Consider the following 23194-nt stretch of genomic DNA (forward strand, 5'->3'; position numbering starts at 1 on the left):
GAGCATAGGGGTGCAGGTACCCTTTTGAATGAAAGTTTTGCCTGGATATATGCCCAGGAGTGGGATTGCTGGGTCATATATATATGGTAGTTCTATATTCAGCTTTCTAAGGCACCTTCGTGCTGTTTTCCACAGTGGCTGTACCAATTTACATTTCCACAGACAGCGAAGGTGAGTTCCCTTTTCTCCACGCCCTCTCCAGCATTTGTTATTTGCAGATTTGTTAATGGTGGCCATTCTGACTGGTGTGAGGTGGTACCCCGTTGTAGTTTTGATTTGCATTTCTCTAATAGTTAGTGAGGTGGAGCATTTTTTCCTATGCCTCCTGGCCATCCATATCTCTTCTTTGGAGAAAGGTCTATTTAAATCTTCTGCCCAGTTTTCGGTTGGGTTGTGTACTCGTTGCTGAGTTATCTGAGGTACTGATATGTGGGAGATTATACCCTTGGGTCGGTGCACTGCTTGCAAAGATTTTCTCCCATTCTGTGGGTTGTCTTTGCATTCTTTGAAGGGTTCCCATTGCTGTGCAAAAGCTTTCGAATTTAGTTGGGTCCCATTTGTTTATTTTGTTCTTATTGTCATTATTCTAGGAGGTGGATCAAATAAGATGTTGCTGAGATTTATGTCAGAGAGCATTCTGCCTGTGTTTTCCTCTAAGAGTTCTAGAGTATCTCACCTTACATTTATGCCTTTAATCCATTTTGAGATTATTTTGTGTACGATGTTAGAGATTGTTCTAACTTCATTCTTTTGCTTGTAGCTGTCCCGTTTTGCCAGAACCACTTGGTTTTGTTGTTGTTGCTGTTGTTGTTGTTGTTGTTGTCGTTGTTTGTCTTTTTGCCATTTCCATGGGCTGCTCCTGCGGCATATGGAGGTTCCGAGGCTAGGGGTCGAATTGGAGCTGTGGCTGCCGGCCTACGCCAGAGCCACAGCAACGCGGGATCTGAGCTACATCTGCCACCTACACCACAGCTCACGGCAACGCTGGATCCTCAACCCACTGAGCAAGGCCAGGGATCAAACCCGCAACCTCATGGTTCCTAGTCGGATTCGTTACCCACTGAGCCACAACGGGACCTCCAGAACCACTTGTTGAAGAGAGTCTCTTTCCCTCACTGTGTGTTCTTGGATACTTTGCTTAGGTTACTCTTAACCATAGGTGCATCGGTGTATTTCTAGGCTTTCCATCTTGTTCCATTGATCTCTATTTCTGCTTTTGTTATGTGAACTACATGGGTGTGATAACTGTATTTGTGTATTATAGTCTGAAGTCAGAGAGACTGATTCCTGTTGTTCTTTTTTTTTTCTCCCAACATTTCTTTGGCTATTTGGGGTCTTTGAATTCCATAAAAAAAATTTAAAGATTTTGTTATAGTTCAGTGAAGAGTGTCATTGGTCCTTTGATAAGGATGGCATTGAACCTGAAGATAACCTTGGGTAGGATATTCATTTTGACAATATTGATTCTTGCAAACTTTCCATCTGTTTGTATCATCTTTGCTTTCTTTCATCAGTGTCTTATAGTTTTCAGTGCAGAGGTCTTTTGTCTCTCTCTCTCTCTCTCTCTCTCTCTCTCTCTCTCTCTCTCTCTTTAATTATTTATTTATTTATTTATCTATTTGGTCTTTTTGGGGCCAAACCCACAGCATATGGAAGTTCCCAGGCTAGTGGTTGAGTCAGAGCTGTAGCCCCTGGCCTACACCACAGCCACAGCAACGCCAGATCCAAGTAGACTCTGTGAAGTACACCACAGCTCATGGCAATGCTAGATCATTAACCCACTGACTGAGGCCAGGGATAGAACCTGCGCCCTCACGGAAGCTAGACAGAATCATTTCCACTGAGCCATGGTGGGAAATCCTAGGTCTTTTGCCTGTTTAGGTAAGTTTATTCTTAAGTGTTTTAATCTTTTCGATGTGATGCTAAATGGGATGGTTCCCCTAAATTCTCAATCTCATCTCCCCATGTAATTACATAGAAATGCCTTTGACTTCTGAGTTTTAATTTGGTATCTGGCAACTTACTGATGCCCATGACTTTTTAGGCCCCATCCCTCTAGAAGCACTCTCTGCCTGGTGAGTTCCTATTCGCCCTACAAGTCCACTGAATTTTTTTACTTTTCCCCTTCCCTGGTTGTCCCAGTCACTCTTCATTCTTCCAGGACAACCTTTGTCATTTTTATTGTACTAATACCATTTTCGGCCTTTACCTGTAGAGCCAGAGAAATATTTGCTGAGTGAATGACTGAATGAACGAATGAGTAGTCACAGGAGGTACACAGGAAATGTACTAACATGCCAACTTTCAAAGGAGCAACGGAGGCTCAGAGAGTACATGTTGTTAGCTGCATGTGTGGTGAGGCTGCCCTGGGGCTGGGGCTCCTGATTCCAAGCCCAGAGCTCCGTCCACTGGCACAGTCTCCCAGGACACAACCACACAGTGGACTGGGACAAGCCGTGGGGGGACCTGGCAGAGGCAGCTGAGGCTGGCAGTCTGAGGTCCAACAGAGAAGGGCTGCGAGCTCAAGGATTTCAGCTGGGACTCTCAAAGGCCGTGTTCCTCTGGCTACATCACCTCTCCTCTCTGAAATGGGTTTTGACCTCTGAAAGGGGGATAACGATAGAGGTAACCGCACCTACTGCACGTAGGGCAAATGAGCCAGTGAATGTGTGGGAGTCAAGCAAAGTTCATGTCTGCTTTGCTCGCAGCTGTGTCCCAGCACCTAGCCGACTGCCTGGCAGGTTGCAGATGCTCATGAACTCTTTGGCGAGTGATGTGGAGAAGGAAAAGTGGGTTTTGCACGGCCTTTGTCCCTCTCGCGGACAAAGCTTTGCGCACATATTTTCTCCATAGTTAGCATATCTGGAGGCCCAGCTCTGACCTCTACCCTCCTCACCACCCTCCCCCAGGTGGGCGGGGCCATCCTCCCTGACTAGGCTGGATGCTCAGGGGAGGTCAGCCCCAGTCAGGGACAGTCAGCCATCCAGAAGCCCGTGCACCATGACGGTCCCTGCCCTGGCCAGTGTCTCTGGGCTCCTGCAGGTGGCCTCCCTGCTCGGGCTGCTGCTACTTCTCCTCAAGGCAGCACAGCTCTACCTGCGCAGACAGTGGCTGCTCAAAGCCCTCCAGCAGTTCCCGTCCCCTCCTTCCCACTGGCTCTATGGACACAGCAGGGAGGTAGGTAAGAGGGGACCCGGGAGTGGGAGGGCAGGGAGGGCCGGGCACTCTCGGAGCATGGTCACGGCCAGCAAGTCCAAGGGACAGAGTTTCGTGTTTGTTAGCAGGTGGCCCCATGTAAGAAGCCAGCTCACCTCTCAGGTAGTGGCTCCTCATCCCAGTCCGGGCAGCTCCCTCGCTCACAGGACCCTGGGCTGGTGTCCTCGGCTCTGTCACACACTCCTTCCTTCGGTGCATCTGCAGGCTGTCCCGGCAGCCCTGCCCTTTGAGGACAATGGCTCTTCCTTCCCGAGTCTCTCCATCTTCAGGCTCAGCAGCTTCAGCTCTTCTCACAGAACAGTCTTCTAGAGGCTTCCCTGCCCCAGGGGTACCATGCCGTACTCTCTGCCTTGAGCTTGCCTGGGAGCCCAGACATTTGTCTGAAGGATCCCGCCCTCTGCCTCATTGTCCCTGGAGACAACAGACAGCAATCTGAAAACTTGTCAGCTCTCAGGTACCAGGCTCAGCTGCTTGTTGCAGGTGCAATAAGCTGTAGGGACAAGGAGGCTTAGCTTCCTAAGACTCAGAGATGTTCCATACAGCAGTTTCAGAACTTCAAGTCTCATAAGTTGCTGGCACACTTGAGCCAGGATTCCAAGATGGCGTCAGGGAGGGACAAATAACATCTGAGTTGCATAATCGCCCACCTGGGCTCCGCCTTCCCTGGACTCCGAGCTCTTGCCGCAAAGCAAGTAATACCTCAGCCCCTGGACCCAGCACAGAGCCTGGCCCAGAGGGCCATCAGGCCACTGTGTGCAGTGACAGAAAGGAGGGAAAGGAGGAGCTTGCAGGCTGAGGAAGGGCAGCTCCCACCCACCCAGCTCGGGCAGCACTGGCCTGGTCGAGAAAGGGGCCACACGGAGAGAGGCTCACCGAGGGTTGGTGGATTAAACAAATGGTAGGGGGAGATCAGGGACTGCAGGGAGCAGAGGCCCCTCTTTCCAGGCAGCCTGATGAGAACAGAGTGGAGCCATGATGGGAACTGGAAGCTGCCAAGCCCAGAGGCACTGGCCCACTCCCTCCCTCCTTCCCCTCCCTAACCTCCTTCACCCCAAGATGCTCAGGGGCCTCCCCACCTGCCTGTGCATTCCAGCCTCTGGAACTCTGCTCCGTGAGCCCCTGTGGCCTTGTCTGGTTTCCATCACCCCTGCATGATCCTCTACTCTCACGGCCTCTTGATCCTTCTGTCTCCTCCACGAGACTGGGGGATGCAGACGGACAAGGATCTAGAGCCACAGCCTAAATCAGTGCCACAAACCAGGGCCTGGCACGGAGTCAACCCTCAATAAATATGTGCTCGACGAAGGGACCTGGCCCCCAGGAGGGCAGGTTGCCCCAGAGCTGGGAAGTCCTGACTGTCAGAGGACGCAGGCGGAGCGTGGGCCCTCCAATGGGCAGGGAGTGGCTGTGGGGTACATAGAAGCCCGTGAAATGGAAGCTGTCCGGGCCCCGTGGGGTCGAGAATGCCAAGGGCAAGAGACAAAGCTGAGTCTCAGAAGTGGAAGAGAGGCAGTTGCTCTGTGGCAAAGAGGCTGGGGACACCACGCAGCAGAAACAACATGGGCAGAGGCGCCGAAGTGAGAGCAGACTGAGCCACCACGGAGCAAGGGCAGCGGCATCTCTGGGAACCCAGTGGCGGGGCCTGTGCAATGGCCAGGGTGTCAGGAGGCAAGGCTAGAGAAGGGAGAGGCAGAAAGCAAAGGCCTTTGTGAACCACACGGAGGCGTTTCAAAAGATTCCTGAAGGCAGGGGCAATTGCACAAAAGCTGCTGGCTGTTGGTAAGTGAAAATAAGATGAAAAGCAACATATCAAGATTTCCAGTGGCGACTCGGCAGGTTAAATCCTGACACAGTATCTGTGAGTGTGAGGCTTCTATCCCTGGCCTTGCTCACTGGGTTAAGGATCTAGTACTGCTGCAACTGTGTCACAGGTCTGCAACTACAGTTCCAGTTCAACCCCTAGCCTGGCACCTTCCATAGGCTGCAGGTGCAGGCGAATAGCAAAAAAGAAATCCATACATCAAAATCTTAAATCAACACCCTTCTCATATTATACATACAGATTCTGTCCTACAACTGCCTAGACGCTTATAAAGTAAAATAACTTTATACACACACGTGACTACTGGGATTTTTTTTTTTCACTTAGCCATATACATCCTAAACATAATTTATTATAAACAAACATTTATGGTAGGAGGGATCAAGACGGCAGAGGAGTAAGATGTCGTGCTCACCTTCCCCCACAAACACAACCCAAAACACATCTACACGTGCCACCATTCACACGGAACATCTACTGAACGCTGGCAGAAGAACGTAAACCTCCCAAACGGGCACAGAACCCTCCACATATTGTGTAAAAGAAAAGAAAAGAGAGCGAGAGAAGGAATCACGAGGATGCGAGCAATCCTGAGAGGGAGCTGTTAAAGGGAAAATGAACCCACGCATGGGAAGACACCTTTCCAACGGGGAGATAAGCCGAGATGGAGGGACCTCAGAGTCGCCTAGAAAAGCTCAGCAGCTGGACTGAGGAGGGCAAAGCAGAGTGAGGGCTGCATAGACCATCTGTACCACCGCCCCAGATGGCACAGCCTGAGACACTCGGGCGGGGGCTGGGTGCTGAGACTCAGTCTCTGAAAGTCAGTTCCCGGGAGAGGACCAGGGTTGGCTGTGTGGAGACAGCCTGAGGGGCCAGGGAGCACTGTGCCACGGGCTGGGGAGTGGATGCCACAGCCGAGGGAACCCGGGAGGAGATCTGGACCTGCAGGAGAAGCAAGGCGCCATTGCTGGGGAGGGTGAGAGGAGGAGGGGTGGACCGCCATAGGGATGTCTTTCCCTGCTCACACGCAGACTCTCAGAGGGTGGGGTGCCACTGGCTCAGGCTATGGATGGAGAGAATCTGCCTGCTCAGGCTACAGGAGGCTGGGGGCCTCTTGTGTGGGCCACGGGTGGCCAGGCATCTTTGGGTGAGCTAAGGGAAGCGGGGAGGCTAAGGGCGACACAGTGCCTCTTGTGTGAACTACATGTGGCAGGGACACATTACAGCAGTCATCTCAGAAACCAGAAGGAGGCCTGGCCTGCCCCCCATAGGGGTCTGGGAATAGGCTCCACCTGCAACCCCAGTCACCTCAGGGGTCGGCAAAAACACAGGGCACCGCAACCGACCACCACCTGCTGTTGCTCTCACTCCCCTGGGAACACACCCACCCTGCTGCTGCCACTGTCCAACACTCTGGGCACTGCAACAAACAAGGAAACAGACCTCTGCAGCTTAGGAGACACTGAGTTCAGAAGGGAGATAGTGAAGACCCTGAAGGAATCAAGGGTGAGAATCAAGAATTAAGAGTGGATCTAAGCAGTAACGCATATTACTTTAGAAAGGAACTGGAAAGTACAAGGAGGAACTAAGGAATATTTCAAAATTCACTTGCACAGATGCCAACTGAGCTAAGGTCGCTAAAAAGCAGAAGGAATAGTGCAGAGGAACCAATCGGTGACGTGGAAGATAGAATAATGGAAATCACCCAGTCAGGACAGCAGACAGAAAGCCAAATGAGAAGTCATGAAGCAATATAAGAGATCTATGGGATAATATAAAGCAGGCCGATCGATGCATGATAGAAATTCCAGAAGGAGAAGAAAAAAGAAAAGGGAATTAAAAGCACATGTGAAGAAATCATGTCTGAAAACTTTCCAGACCTAAAGGAAACCGTTACCAAGATACAGGAAGCACAGGGGGCTCCAAAGACGTTGAACTCAAAAAGGCCCACACCAAGACATAATAGAATAACAAACGGCAAAAGTTAAAGGGAAAGAGAGGATTCTAAAGGCAGCAAGAGAAACACAAAGTGTTAACTCTGAGGGAACCCCCGTAAGGGTATCCGTCGATTTCTCTACAGTAACGCTATAGGCCAGAAGAGACTGGCAAGATATATTCGAAGTTCTAAAAGGGAAAAATATGCAGCCTGGAACAAACTACCCAGCACGAATACCGTGTAGAATAGGAGGAGAAAGAAAGAACTTCTCCACCAAACAAAAGCTAAAAGAGTAAAGAAGTGCTAAACCCAGTCTAAAAGAAATACTGCAAGGGCTTCTCTGACTAAAGAAGAAGCACAAAGAAATGGGAGGGAGGAAATCACAATGGGAACGCAGTCACCTCAATAAGCCAGCATACAGATCTGAAGGGAGACAAAGATAACCTACTACGAAAGGGACAAGGGACAGGAGAAGGACAAACACGAAGGGGTTAATCAAACTTCAAAATCATAGACCGTGGGGAAGGAAAGCAAGAACATCTAGACTCTTTTTTAAATAATATATTTAAATATATATTTAAATATACTTTATATATGACTATCGGGTTAAGCAAGCAGATAGAGGAGGGGGTTAACATACTGGAAAAACAGGGCAACCACAAATCCAAACCACATTGCACTCACAAATACTAAACAGAAAAGGACAAAACCGTAAAATAAAAGGAAATCACCCAGCCAAAAAAGGAAAGGAACAAAGGAGAAACCTAGAATCAACAAGGTTTAAAATGGCAATAAATACATTCCTATCAATAATTACCTTGAACTCCAGCGGTCTGAATGCTCCAAACAAACGACGCAGAATGGCAGATTGGATAAAACAGCAACAGCCTACAGTATGCTGTCTTCAAGAGACTCACCTAAGGGCAACGGACACATAGAGGTGGCCGGTGAGGGGATGGGAGAAGATAATTCATGCCAATGGACAAGGCAGGAAAGCAGGAGTCGCAATACTCAGACAAAACTGACATCAAAGTGAAAGTCAGAAAGAAGGACAAAGAAGGACACTGTTTGACGATAAAAGGATCCATGCAAGAGGAGGATGTTACAGCCTTCAATACATATGCCACCAATATAGGAGCACCCAGATACATCCGGCAAATACTAACAGGCAAAAAAGGAGAAATGGATGGGAATACAACCATAGCAGGAGATTTTAACACCCCACTCACATCAGTGGACAGATCCTCTAGGCAGAAAATCGAGAAGGCTTCAGAGATCCTCAGCGATGCAATAGAAAGATAGACTTAGTGGACATTTTCAGGATATTACATACCCAAAAAGTCAGAATAGTCTTTTTTCAAGGGCACATGGAACATTCTTAAGGACTGACCGCATACCGGGGCAGAGAACTATCCTCAACAAATTGAAGACTACAGAAGTTCTTTCAAGTATCTTCTCTGATGTATCACCAGGGCATGAAACTAGAAAGCAACCACAGGAAAAGAAAGGAGAAAAAACAACTGACAGCATGCAGCTAAAAACCAGTGGGTCAATGAGGAAATCAAAAAGGAAATTAAAAAAATACCTCGAGAGACAAAAGACAATGAAGACACAACCATTCAAAATCTATGGGATTCCGCAAAAGCAGTGCTTAGAGGGAAGTGCATAGTGACACAGGCCTTCCTCAGAAAAGAAGAAAAATCTCAAATCGACAACCTAACCCACCACCTAGATCAATCAGAAAAAGAAGAACAAACAAAACCTGAAGTCAGCAGAAGGAAGGAAACCAATAAAATAGAGATTCAAAAACCAGTAGAAAAAACTCAACAAAAGACAAGAGCTGGCTCTTCGAAAAGGAGCACAAAATTGACAAACCTCTGGCCGGACGCACCAAGAAGAGGAGCGAAAAAACCCACAGAGACAAAAGAAGAAATGAAAAAGGAGAAATCTCCACGGTTACTGCAGAAAAACCAAAAACCGTAAGAGAATACTGTGAACGATTACAGGCCAACTGATTTGACAACCTAGAAGAAATGGACAACTTTTGAGAGACTCACAACCCACTAAACTGAATCAAGAAGAAACAGATCAACTGAACGGAACCAATCACTAGAAACGAAATTGAATATGAACAATGGACGACAAACACTCCCTACAAACAAAACACCAGGACTGGATGGCTTCATAGGCAAAGTCTACCCAACGTAAAAAGAAAAACTTATACCCATCCTTCTTAAACGTTTCCAAGAGCTTGAAGAAAAAGGAACATGCCCAAAGACATTCTATGAAGCCGCCATCACCCTAATACCAAAACCAGACAAAGACACTACCAAGAACGAAAATGGCAGGCCAATAGCTTTGAGGAATACAGACACAAACATTCTCAACAAAATTTGAGCTAACCAAATCCAACAACATACAAAAAAGATCACGCACCAGGAACAAGTGGGATGCATCCCACTTTCACAAGGATGGTTCAACACATGCAAATCAATCAGTGCCATACACCACATTAACAAAAGGACAGTCAAAAACCACATGATCATCTCCAGAGATGCAGAAAAACCATTTGAAAAGGCCCAGCATCCATTCATGAGAAAAGAAAAAAGAGAACAAAAACAAAACAAACTCTTACCGAAGTGGGTATGGAGGTGACATACCTTAACATAATGAAAGCCATTTGTGACAAACCCACAGCAAATATAGCGCTCAGTGGGGGAAAGCTGAGCCCCTTCCACCTTCCCACTGAAAGCTGGAACAAGACAAGGATGCCCACTCTCACCTCTCTTATTCAACATAGTGCTGGAAGTCCTAGCCACAGCCATCAGACAAACAGAAGAAATAAAAGCTATCCAAATTGGAAGAGAAGAGGTAAAATTGTCACTGTATGCAGATGACATGATACTACATGCAGAAAGCCTAAGGACTCCCCACAAAATCTACTCCAACTGATCAATGAATTCGGCAAAGTAATAGGATGGAAGATCAACATTCTGAATTAGCACAGAATACAGAATGCTAGGAACATTCTGTATACTAACAATGAAATATTAGAAAAGGAATACCCAAATACAATACCTTTCACAACTGCACCCCAAAAAATCAAATGCCCGGGAACAAACCTGACCACGGAGGTGAAAGACTTATAGGCTGAGCACTATAAAATATTAATCAAGGAAATTGAAGAGGATCCAAAGACATGGGAAGATATTCCATGGTCCTGGGCTCGAAGAATCAATATCTTTAAAATGGCCATACTACCCAAAGCAATCTGCAGGTTCAATGCAATCCCTGTGAAATTATCCGTGACATTCTTCACAGAACTAGAACAAACAATCCAAAAATTTATATCACCGTAAAAGACCCAGAATTGCCAAAGCAATCCTAAGGAACAAAAACCAAGCAGGAGGCAGAACTCCCAGACTTCAGGCAATATTACAAAGCCACAGTCACCAAGACAGTGTGGGACTCGTGCCTAAACAGACATACTGACCAGTCAAACAGAAGAGAGAACCCCAAAATTAACCCAGAGCCCTACGGCCAATTAATCTTCAACAAAGGAGGAAAGACTATACATTGGGAGAAAGGAGTTCCCACTGTGGCTCAGGGGAACCAAATCTGACCAGCATCCATGAGGATGCAGGTTCGGTCCCCGGCCTCACTCAGTGGGTTAACGATCCGGCGCTGCCGTGAGCTTTGGTGTAGGTCGCCGACGTTGCTCGGATCCTGTGTTGCTGTGGTTGTGGTGTAGGCCTGCAGCTTCAGCTCCAATTTGACCCCTAGCCTGGGAAACTCCCTAAGTCGTGGGTGGGGCCCTAAAAAGACAACAAAGAAAAAAAGAAAGAAAGAAAATGGCGGGGGGGTAAAACAAAACAGTCTTTTGAGCAAGTGGTACTGGGGAAAATGGACAGCCTCTTTGAATCAATGACACTGGAACACAACCTCACGTCATGCGCAAAAATAAACTCAAAATGGACGAAATACTTAAACATAACACAAGACACCGTCAAGCTCCTAGAAGAGAACACAGGCAAAACATTCTCTGACATCAACCATACAAATGTTTTCTTAGGTCAGACTCCCAAGCAACAGAAATAAAAGCAAAAGTAAACCATTGGGATCCAATCAAACGGACAAGTTTTGCACAGCAAGGGAGACCATATTTTAAAAAAAAAATACGACCTAAGGAATGGGAGAAAATAGTTTCAAAGGATACAACTGACGAGGGATTAATCTCTAAAATAGACACTCAACTTAGACAACTCAACCATAACAACAAAACCAACAACCCAACTGAAAAATGGGCAAATGACCTGAGCAGGCATTTCTCCAAAGAAGATATACAGACGGCCAACAAGCACGTGAAAAAATGTTCAGCATCACTCATTACTAGAGAAATGCAAATCAAAACGACTCTGAGGTACCACCTCACACCAGTCAGAGTGGCCATCATTAACAAGACAACAAACAACAAACGCTGGGGAGGGCGTGGAGAAAAGGGTCCCCACTACACTGCTGGTGGGAGTGTAAACTGGGACAACCACGATGGAAGAGGGCATGGAGGTTCCTCCGAAAACCCAGTATAGAATGACCGTATGACCCAGCAGTTCCACGCTTGGGCACATTTCCAGACAAAAGTTCCCTTGAAAAAGACATGTGCACCTGTAGGGTCACTGCAGCGCTATTCACAATAGCCAAGACATGGAAACAACCTCCATGGCCCTTGGCCGATGGATGGATTAAGAAGATGTGGCATACAGAATGGGAGAACACATTTGCAAATGAATCACCCGACAGGGGATTCATCTCCAAACATTGATAAACACCCCCTGCAGCTCAATACCAAAAAAACAAACACCACCATCAGAAAATGGGCAGGAGATCTAAACAGACAATTCTCCAAAGAAGACACACAGACAGCCAAAAAACACATGACAAAATGTTCAACATCACTCATTACTAGAGAAATGCAAATCCAAACCACGATGAGGTACCACCTTACACTGGCCAGAATGGCCATCATCCAAAAGTCTACAAACAAGAAGGGCTGGAGAGGGTGTGGAGCAAAAGGAACCCTAGTACACTGTTGGCGGGAATGTAAAGTGGTGCCACCACTGTGGAAAACAGTCTGGAGATTCCTCAGAAAACTAAACATAGAACTACCATTTGATCCAGCAATCCCCCTCCTGGGCATCTATCCAGAGAAAACCATGACTCAAAAAGACACGTGTGCTCCAGTGTTCATTGCAGCGCTATTTGCAATAGCCGAGACATGGAAACCACCTAAATGCCCATTGACAGAAGAGTGGATAAAGAGGATTCCACACGGCAGAATACGACAGAGCCATTAAAAGGAAAGAAATAATGGCATTTGCAGCAACGTGGATGGACCTAGAATTTAGCATGCTGAGTGAAGTCAGTCAGACAATGAGACACCAACAGCAAATGCTATCACTGACATGTGGAATCTAAAAAAATCACACGGTGAACTTCTTTGCCGAACAGATACTGACTCACAGACTGTGAAAAACTTATGGCTTCCAAATGAGACAGGTTGGGGGGTGGGGGGATGTACCGAGGGTTTGGGGTGGACATGCTGTAGGGTTTGGTTATGATGATTGTTGTAACCTGTAAAAGCAATGAAATCCATTAAGTAAAACAAGAGAAGAAGAAGAATTGGTATAGATACACAATGATAAAGACAGAACGAAATAAGGCCATTTGCAGCAACATGAACGTACCGAGAGACTCTCACGCTAAGTGAAGTACGTCAGAAAGACAAATACCACATGAGGTCACTTATATCTGGAATCTAAAATACTGCACAAACGAATCTTGCCACAGAAGAGAAACTCGTGGACTTGGAGAACAAAGCAGTGCTTGCCAAGGTTGAGGAGGTGGGGGTCAGAAGGAATGGGGTCTGGGGTTAATACATGCAAAACCATTGCCGTTGCAGTGGACTAGCGATGAGATCCTGCTGGATAGCACAGGGAACTAAATCCAGACACTTGTGATGAAACACGACGGAGGATAGTCTGAGAAAAAGAATGTATATGTAAGTGTGACTGGGCCTATTTGATGTACATTAGAAATTAACAGAACACTAAACACACTCTAATGAAAAGAACCAAAAAAAAAAAAAGTGAGTGATTATCTCGAAAAAAAATTTATATGTGTACTAGGATAATAGTGAAAACATATAAAAACGAGTATGGTAAAATACAACTAGTATATAAATTTCATTTTAAAAATGATCCATTTTATTCCCTAAAAGAGCAAACTGTATGAAAAATGCTTACAGAGTAATACAAGGTTGTCATCAATAGTCTATGCAAATGCCGGACAAATGACTTCCAAAGGTTTCCAGCACCAGGGAGTCGGTCCCTGATGTAAGTTTCTATAGGCAGTACAGGGTGATGGCCCATACAAGGCTCTTCATGACAATGGGACAGAATCTGGACCTAGGACAAGGCTGGACAGCCGGCGAGGTCTGGATCAGAGCCCAGGTCATAAGAAACAGTTCTGAAGGCTTAGTCCTGCTGACAGATCCACACCTATCTCCCTGTAGCCCTCCTGCCCTCCTCCCTAGCCCTGGAGCCAGAAGAAGGGGTTTTTTGACTTATCTCTCCCCCGCTGACAGTTTCAAGAGGAAGGTGAGCAGCAATCACTCCTGAAAAGGATAGGGAAATACCCAAGTGCCTGTGCTCGCTGGAGATGGGGAACAAGAGCCTTGGTACTGGTCTATGACCCTGACTACATGAAGGTGGTCCTGGCGAGATCAGGTGAGAGGGAAACCCCCATCCACATGGGAGAAAACCCTCCCTCCTGGGTGCATGGCCCTGGGTCTGTGAAATTCCAGGAGAGACTGACACTTCAGCCATCAATGCCTCAACTCTTCCAAACATTCTCCCAGCCCACAAGGCAGGCCAACGCCAACAGAATTTGCTCAGAGTGAAAGCTTAACCAGCTGGGTGGAGCTGATTTCGGTCTTCTGTCTTTCCTGCCTTCTTTCTTTCTTTCTTCCAACCAAACTGAGATGACGCCAGATCTGAAGGACAATCCCCATCCACACTGATTTCCACTGGGCACGTCTCCCTCTTGCCTCTCCTGGGTCATGGGGTGGCTACAACACTGCTAATTATAGGGAAACCATGGCATTCTGTCTTAGGCTATGGAACTGAGGACAGAGGTTATGTTTCTTGCTGGTTCGCCGTCTTAGTGCTGTGGGTGTTCTTCTGATGGAATCACTGAGTCTGCCCTCCTGAGCCCACAGTGACTCTCAAGACAGAGAGAGTCTGGATTGGGGGGCAAGTGGGAGGGGGCTTGGGACAGACTGCCAGCTGTCAATCACAGAAGGGCAACCCAAGGTCTGGACCACACCCTGGACCAGGAGGTTGTCTGCCTCATTTGGTCACGTCTACTTACCAACCTTCCTTACCTTTCAGAACCCAAACCTCACATTACCTACAAATATCTGATTCCCTGGCTTGGTAAGTACATCTAAATATAACTGTAGTCACCCCACCCGGTAAGTTGGCCAAGAGCTGCCTCTTTGACTCAAGGAGAACAGGGGCCCGGCACCATCCCCGTCTCTGAGTCAAACCTCGTTTGCCTCTTCTAATGAAACGCTCACCCTTCACTCCGTCTCTTCAGCATCTTTTCTGAGGCATCTCCAATGTTCTCAGCATGGCTTCTATTAAAGTCCTTCCATCACCTGCATTTCTACTCTTTTACAACCTTTATCTCACAACTGTCATAATCACATCCTTTTGACCAGCCCTTTTGGAAATTCACCTTCCCGAAATGTATTGGCCCTTCCGGCCATGGCCCCGCCATGCCTTCTTATGACACCATTGGTTCCTCTCAAATGGTCCCTGGTCATCCCTCTGATCCAGTCTCCCTGACCAACACCCACCCCCTTCTGTCACCCAGGAAATGGCTTGCTCCTGTTGGATGGACAGGCGTGGTTCCAGCACCGGCGGATGCTGACCCCAGCCTTCCATCATGACATCCTGAAGCCCTACGTGCGTCTCATGGCCGACTCTGTCCAGGTGATGCTGGTGAGTCCATTCCTCTCTCACCTGAGCACACTCACCCCCAGGACAGCTCCCAAAGTCCACTCCCAGACATTTGTGTGCCTCAGACAGCCATCAGACACAGTCACCAGAGTGACAGGCTCAGACCTTACCATGGAGTAGCTGGGACAGGAGAGCACCCAGGCAGCAGCTGGGATCCACAGCTAGCTCCTGACCCTGGGGAGAATGGTCATGGCACATTCAGGGTCCACACTCCGCCAATCTCCTCATCTTCACACAGTGGTCTAGAGTAGGGTCTTTCCTCTGGAACACAGCACAAGCTGCCAAGGCTGGCCAGGGGATGGCAGCCTCACTGGCAGAGTGTAGCCCCCAGAAGGTCCTCAGGTGGGCTCTGACCTCAGGCCCAGGGCTTCTGCATGGAACTGGGACCCTCATGGGAGGAAATGTAGCCAGGGCTACACTCACAGAGCCGGACCATGATAAGCACCACCTCCAATCTGGACGGTGGACCACCACATCGCAGCTAGTATTGGATGAAAGACAGGAAGAGAGGATAGCGTGTCCACTCCTAGGAGCCCCATTGTAGACCCTGAGGTATTTCCTGGCCTTGACAAGTTTGCTAACTGGTTTTGGACATCATGTGTCCAGCTCCTTTCTCAGGACACAAAAGACGCCCACTTCGTCCCCGGAGGAACTATGCTTTCCGATCTGTCAAAAGCTGGTTATCACCATGAATTGATCCTGAAATTTAGAACTCATTCAGAATAGAAGGAGAGTAGTATTAATTGTACAATATAAAAGTGTGCTTTTATAATGGGTTTCTGAAATAGCCATCATATTACACACATGCTTTACAGTCTCAAACTGCTAAGCACTCGCCTTTAGAAAGTTAGACGTCTCATCAGAAGACGTGCAAAGGCAGAGAGAGAGCCTGGCCTTGCCAGCACAGGCCTTCTGGGGGAGCAGAGCAGGGTCACTGTCCCCCTCCCACCACAGGACAAGTGGGAGCAGCTCGTCGCCCAGGACCCACGTCTGGAGATCGTGGGACCCGTCTCCTTGATGACCCTGGACACCATCATGAAGTGCGCCTTCAGCCACCAGGGCAGCGTCCAGACTGACGGGTCAGTGACACACCTGCAGTGGCAGCTGCTTGTTCTCACCAGCTGGGGAGGACCACCCTGGCAGGCACTTGGGACAGCGGGATGCTTTTCAGCACAAAAGGCATCATTCGGCAGGGAGCCCCCCACCACGGGCAAATTCCAGCCCAGACCAAACCCAGACTCAGTCACACATCCTGATCCCCGACACAGGGAGACACCTGGCCACTCAGGCCACTGGTGAAGGGCAGAGGGTCTGGGGGCATGTGGGGCAGAAGGACACCTCCGCCTAGAGCCCTACACCTTCTGCAGGTAAACCTCTTCCTCTTCTCCAGTCTCTTCTGCATCCTCTCTCTTCAGGAACTCCCACTCTTACATCCAGGCCATCAGAGACCTCAACGATCTGCTTTTTTCCCGCGTGAGGAATGTCTTCCAGCAGAATGATGTCATCTACAGGCTGAGCCCTGAAGGCCGCCGGAGCCACCGCGCCTGCCAGCTGGCCCATCAACACACCGGTTCGACTCCTGCGTCTAGGCTGCTCCCCTCCTTCATCAGGAACACCTGAAAGGGACTGGTCTTGACACTCAGACACAGCCAGCCTCCTGTGTCCCTTTCAGCAGCTGGGACGTCCCCACCCTGGGTGGCTCCCTGGGAGGAGGGCCTGGGAAACAAGATGTCAGCGTGTGAGGTGCTGTTTAGGGACTTGCATGTGTCTTGGTAATGGCTGATTAAGACCCCTCCCAGCAGTTTCCAGGGGAATCCTGGCCAGTGTCACACGAGGCTGGAAGTCTCAGCCCAGACATGCCAAACCATGCCCTCCCTCATCCTGATTCACCCAACACCCAACTTGGGCCACGAGGGGCAGTGGGGATACCCTGGATGATATACCTGGCCCCCGGAGCTCTCAGCTCAGCCTGGGAACCGCTGTTCCAAAACAGACCGAGTGATCCAGCTGCGGAAGGCGCAGCTGCAAAAGCAGGGAGAGATGGAGAACGTGAGGAAGAAGAGGCACTTGGATTTCCTGGACATCCTCCTCCTTGCCCAAGTGAGTGTTGGGGGCATAGGCTTGAGGCTTTGCCCAGAAGCACAGAGGACGGGGCAAAGCTGCACTCTCCCCCTGCCTCCTCAGATGGAGAAGGGGAACAGCTTGTCGGACACCGACCTCCGTGCCGAAGTGGACACGTTCATGTTCGAGGGTCATGACACCACAGCCAGTGGCATCTCCTGGATCCTCTATGCTCTGGCCTCCCACCCTGAGCATCAGCAGAGATGTCGGGAGGAGATCCAAGGCCTCCTGGGGGACGGCACCTCCATCACCTGGTGAGTGTCCCAGAGACGGAGAGCCCCGCACGGACCGCCCACCCCCCACCCCCAGCGAGTGGAGACTCCCCCGTTCCCCAACTCTGCCCAGCCTCAGGATGGCCTTTGTTCAGGGACCACCTGGACCAGATGCCCTACACCACCATGTGCATCAAGGAGGCCCTGAGACTCTATCCGCCAGTACCAGTCATTGGCAGAGAGCTCAGCAAGCCCATCACCTTCCCTGATGGACGCTCCTTACCTGCAGGTATGAGCGTCACCACACCCACTAACCTCAGCATCTGCAGGAACACATGGGAGATCAGACATCCACATATGCCAGCCCATTTCAGACATGCTCTGAATGTTATTGCTCCTTCTAAAAATACGTACTTGGGAGTTTCCTGGTGGCTTAGCAGAAACGCATCTGACTAGTACCCATGAGGAGGCAGGTCTGATGCCTGGCTTTGCTCCGTGGGTTAAGGATCCGGCATTGCCATGAGCTGTGGTGTAGGTCACAGATGAGGCTCGGATCTGGAGTTGCTGTGGCTGTGGTGAGGAAGGCTACTACAGCTCCAATTCGACCCCTATCCTGGGAACCACCATATGCCTCGTGTAAGGCCCTAGAAAGACAAAAATACATAAAATTTTAAAAAGCGTATTTATATTCAGTTAGGATGAAGTTGTGAAATGCTTGGTATAGAACTTGAACACGGTGAAAGCTCACTCGACAAATGCTAGCCCTGCAATATAGTCTTGTCCTGGAGTCTCAAATTCTATGCTGAGACAGGAAGGCTTGAGAGAGAAGCAGACAGAAGCAGAGCAGATGTGGTTCTTTCCAGAGGGGGGTCCAAGTAATGAGGGAGCTCCGGGAACCCACTGTCCCCAGGTCAGGTGGCCAGTCCCTGAGGAGCCCTCAGGGGGATGCAGACAGCAGCTGAGGACCAGGTCTGAGAGCCCTGCCATGGCTGGAGGCCACCCACTGGCTCACCTCCCACTGGGACTGAGGCCCAGCCCTGCCACCTCCCGGCCGTGGGGTCCTAGACCTGCCGCATGGCCTCTCTGAGGCTCGGGTCCTCATCTAGACACGTGGGTAGGAGTGCCTTCCTTGAGGACTGCTGTGAGGAGTCGATGCGTCAATGCTTATTCCTCAGGGGCTCCCGGATGGCACTTGACAAGTGGGAGTTGTCACCCGAGTCACTCCTAAAAGGAAGCCTCCAGGTCTTTGGCCTCTCAGGGCTGGGTCATGGTTCCGGGCTCCTGGTCTTTGATCCCCTGCTCTGTCACCTCCAGCCCACCTCCCCTGCCTCAGCCTCATTCATTCAGAGTGATGGGGAGTGGCTCTCATGGCGGCTGCCAAGTCTTCTGTGCAGGCACAGAACCCCTGCTGCCACGGGAACCATCAGTCTTCTCACCCTCTGCCCTCCCCACAGGAATCATCCTCTCGCTCTCCGTTTACGGCCTTCACCACAACCCGAAGGTGTGGCCGAACCCAGAGGTATGAGGAGGGTCCCCGGGAGGAGGGATGGGATGCTGTCCCCAGAGCAACACCTCCTCCCGCTCCTTCCTTCTCTGGGATTCTTGCCCCCTGTGGCTGAGAGGAGTTTGACGCCACTTTCCTGGCCCCTGTGCTCTCTCTGCAGGAGTTTGACCCATCCCGGTTTGCACCGGGTTCTGCTCGACACAGCCATGCCTTCATGCCCTTCTCAGGAGGATCCAGGTGAGCCCCTCTGGACTTGGGTCAGCAGCGTGTCTCTGGGTGTGACCCCACGTCTGTCCCCACCTGTGTCCATATGTGCTACGTGCCATCATGCCCTTTATGTTGGTGTGTTGAGAAGGAGGCTGTGTCCATGTACAAAAAGGCCTTCAGAGCACGCCCCCCAGTTCCTGACCTCCGGACTCTCCCAGCAGCCGGACACATCTCCGTGTCAGTGGCCTTTCCAAAGTGTTCTGGGGGTTTCCTCGCTTTAGGCGTGTGCCTTTTCAGCCGTAGAATTTTTCATGAAATATGAAGGTCAGATGTTTCCTGTTACCCTCATCGGTTACCTGAAAATCCGGCTTTCTCTCTGTGCACGTTCTTAGTCCACCCAACTGCCTTTTCTACCGAATCCCACAGTCTGCCTCTCGTGGTCTCACTGGTATTTGCATGGGGTTGATTTCCAGCCGCCTTCAAGCCATATGCATGAACAGGGACACATGCCACTGGAAGAACGTTTCAAACCCATTTGTCCATCCTCTACTTTTGTACGCTATCCCCCCAAAACTTTGACTGCATATTAATGTTCACACAGCCGTGACCCCTTTTCCAGTGAGCAGTATTCTTTGTATGTAGTGGGAGTTATACGCAACAGTCCCAGGATCTACTTAGTCTAATGCTGGCAAAAAAGCAGGATATGGAGGACAATTGATTGCTTTTGAGAGAATAAGCTCCACTTTGGACATGACACATGCATGTTTAAGATGCCTTACAAAGCACATTTGAAATAGCTCTTGAGGTGAACGATACACTCCAAAGTGGCTGCTGAAAAAACTCTTCAAAGGCCACAGAGCTTCCCAAGAAAGGGAAACTTCAAGAGCTTCGTAATTACTTAGTAGAAATAAGTTTTTTTCAAAATCCATAATTCTGTGAATTTTTCATTTGGTGACTCAACCGTCACAGAACAGGTCCAAAGCAGACATCCTGCCAGATTTGGCTCTAGGCTCGGGTTTCTGCCAGGGTCCAAGTCTTTCCTTGTAGACTTTGGCTGCGCATCCTGCATCTGCCTCTGGAAGGCAAGATTCCCTGGGCACTTCACGTCCTAGGTCAGAATTAATATTGACTTTTATCCTATTGGGTTTTCTTTTTTTTCCCAATATTAACTTGATTCGAAAATAAACAATTTAGGAGTTCCTGTCGTGGCACAGTGGAAACGAATCCGACTAGGAACCGTGAGGTTGCAGGTTTTGGCCTCCCTCAGTGGGTTAAGGATCCGGCGTTGCTGTGAGCGGTGGTGTAGGTCACAGACGCAGCTCGGATCTGGCATTGCTGTGGCTCTGGCGTAGGCCAACAGCTCCAGCTCCAGTTGGACCCCTAGCCTGAGAACCTCCCTGTGCCACAGGTGCAGCTCTAAAAAGATAAAAAAAGATAAAAAATTTTAAAATAACAACTTATTGTCTGTCTTTGTGTGCCAAGTCCTGTGCTGCAGAAACAGAAATGCCTCTGATTCAAATCCAGCCTGAACACAGATTGGAACTTGAATCCACTTTTTTTGTTTGTTTGCTTGTTTGTTGGTTTTGTCTTTTCTAGGGCCTCACCCGCGACATATGGAGGTTCCCAGGCTAGGGGTCTAATCGGAGTTGTAGCTGCTGGCCCACACCACAGCCACAGCAACTCAGGATCCAAACCGCATCTGTGACCTACACCACAGCTCACGGTAACGCCAGATCCTTAACCCACTGAGGGAACCTCATGGTTCCTAGTTGGATTCGTTAACCACTGAACCAGGACGGGAACTCCCCCCCCCTTTTTTTTCTTTAATTAGAATCACTAGCCTGATGTCTGGACTCACTAAGGCTCAGGTTCTTTGTGACTCATGGTGGAAGAAATCCAGCAAGAAACAAAGTAATAGGCAAGAACTAGATTTATTAAGATAGGATGCTTTTGGAGTTCCTGTTGTGGCTCACCAGTAATGAACTCGACTAGTATCCATGAGGATGCAGGTTTGAGTCCTGGTCTCACGCAGTGGGTTAAGGACCCGGCATTGCTGTGGGCTGCAGTGTGGGTCACAGACCCGGTTTGGATGTGGTGTTGCTGTGGCTATGGCATAGGCCAGAAGCTGTAGCTCCAATTTGACCCCTGGCCTGAGAAACCCCATATGCTGTGGGTTCAGCCCTAAAAGGAGAGAGGGAAACAAAAGATGGGACACTTGCGAGGGATACGAGCAGGCAGGTGAGAAGACTGCCCCCAAGGATTAGGTGGGCTACACTTTTATAGTCCAAGGATAATGGAGAGTGGGAAAAGACCCCCTTCTTCCTCATTCTTTAGCAGCCCACAGGCCTACATCATTAGGTCTTCTTTCCTCTCCTGCTCTTTCTTCTCCCCTTCTTCTCTTGTTCTCTCCTCCTGTGGCTTGATGACTATCTTTAGTGCTGTATTTGAATTGCTCTTTCTTATTTGTAGGCATGTGTTGTGGATTTTTGGTTTGCAGTTCCCTTGAAATTTTTCTGTAGGAGTCTGTATACACATACGAGATGGTTTGAAGTTGTTGGTCTTTTAACTGCAAGTGCATCTCCAGTGTCTTGCATTTGTACCCTCCTCTTCGCACGATTTCTGATTCGGGTAGCATAGTGGTGCGTGAGTGAGCTCCTACCTTTACTGTATATATGCATTTACTGGTGATCCTTGTCACTGGTAGTATTTTTGTTTCCAGCTGTGGACTTTTCTTTTCTGTCTAGAGAAGTTCCTTTAGTATTTGTTGTAAACCTGGTTTAGTGGTGCTGAATTCTCTTAGCTTTTGCTTGTCTGTAAAGCTTTTGATTTCTCCTTCAGCGCTCAATGAAAGCCCTGCTGGGTAAAGTGATCTTGGTTGGAGGTTTTTTTCTTTCCATCACTTTAAGTATATCGTGCCACTCCCTTCTGGCCTGCAGAGTTTCTGCTGAAAAATCTGCCAATGACCTTGTCGGGGTTCCCTTCTATGTTATTTGTTTCTTTTCCCTTAGCTGCTTTCAGTATTTTCTCTTTGTCTTTAATTTTGATGAGTTTGATTAATATGTGCCTCGGGTGTTCCTCCTTGGATTTATTTTATATGGTCCTCGTTGTGCTTCCTGGATTTGAGGGAGTGGTTCCTTCCCCGTGTTAGGGAAGTTTTTGGCTATTAGCACTTTGAATATTTTTTTTTTCTGTACCTTCCGCTCTCTCTTCTCCTTCTGGCACCCCTATAATACGCATCTTGGGGCATTTAATGTCGTCCCAGATTTCTCTGAGACCGACTTCATTTCTTTTCCATCTTTTTTCTCCTTTCGGTTCCACATCCGTGATTTCCCCTAGTCTGTCTTCCACCTCACTTATTCATTCTTCTGCCTCCTATATTCTGCTGTTGGTTGCTTCTGATGAATCTCTTCTTTCAGCTATTGCATTTTGCATCTTTGCTTGCTTAAGTTTTAAATCTTGTATTTCTTTGCGCAATGTTTGCTGTAACTTATCAATCTTTGCCTCCAGTTTATTTCCAGTGTCTTACATCATCTTCACTATCATTAGTCTAAAGTCTTTTTTCTGGAGGCTGATAATCTACACATCACTTATCTGTTTGTCTGGGGTTTTTTCTTGCTCCCTTGTCTGAGGTATAGTTCTCTGCCTTTTCATTTTCATAGGTTTTTGGTGTGGTCTCCTTTTTGCAGACAAGAGCTGTACTCCTGATGTCCACCCCTCTTGTGGCTGAAGTGGGTATGGGGGCTTGCTGCAGGCTTCCTGATGGGAGGGACTGCTGCCTGCCCCCTGGCAGGTGGAGCTGATTCTTATCCCTCTGGTGGGTGGGGCTTTGACTCTGGGTGAAAATAGAGGAGGCCGTGTGCCTGGGGGGGGGTGGGGGGAATGTCTGTAGCTGGCCTGCTTACTGATGGGTGGGGCTGTGATCCCACCTGGATTATTGTTTGGCCTGGGGCATCTCAGAGCTGATGGGTGGGGCCAGATTTTCCCAAAATGGCCACCTCTAGAGGAACACACTCTGATGAATATTCCCTAGACCTTTGCCTCCAAGGTCCTTCCCCCACAATGAGCCACAGTCACCCCCTGTTTTCCCAGGAGATCCTC

The 23194-nt window shown here is 48.8% G+C and overlaps 1 protein-coding gene across 1 annotated transcript in view; it reads left to right on the forward strand.

The window, feature by feature from the left end:
- Nucleotides 2964–23194, forward strand: part of CYP4A21 (cytochrome P450, family 4, subfamily A, polypeptide 21) — a 43152-nt gene continuing 22921 nt past the window's right edge. Inside the window, 1 exon segment of the mRNA NM_214425.1 lies at nucleotides 2964–3177. Within this exon segment, the coding sequence (NP_999590.1) occupies nucleotides 3001–3177 (177 nt within the window). The 5' untranslated portion in view covers nucleotides 2964–3000.

Source organism: Sus scrofa, chromosome 6, assembly GCF_000003025.6.
Source record: "Sus scrofa isolate TJ Tabasco breed Duroc chromosome 6, Sscrofa11.1, whole genome shotgun sequence".
Classification (NCBI taxonomy): domain Eukaryota; kingdom Metazoa; phylum Chordata; class Mammalia; order Artiodactyla; family Suidae; genus Sus; species Sus scrofa.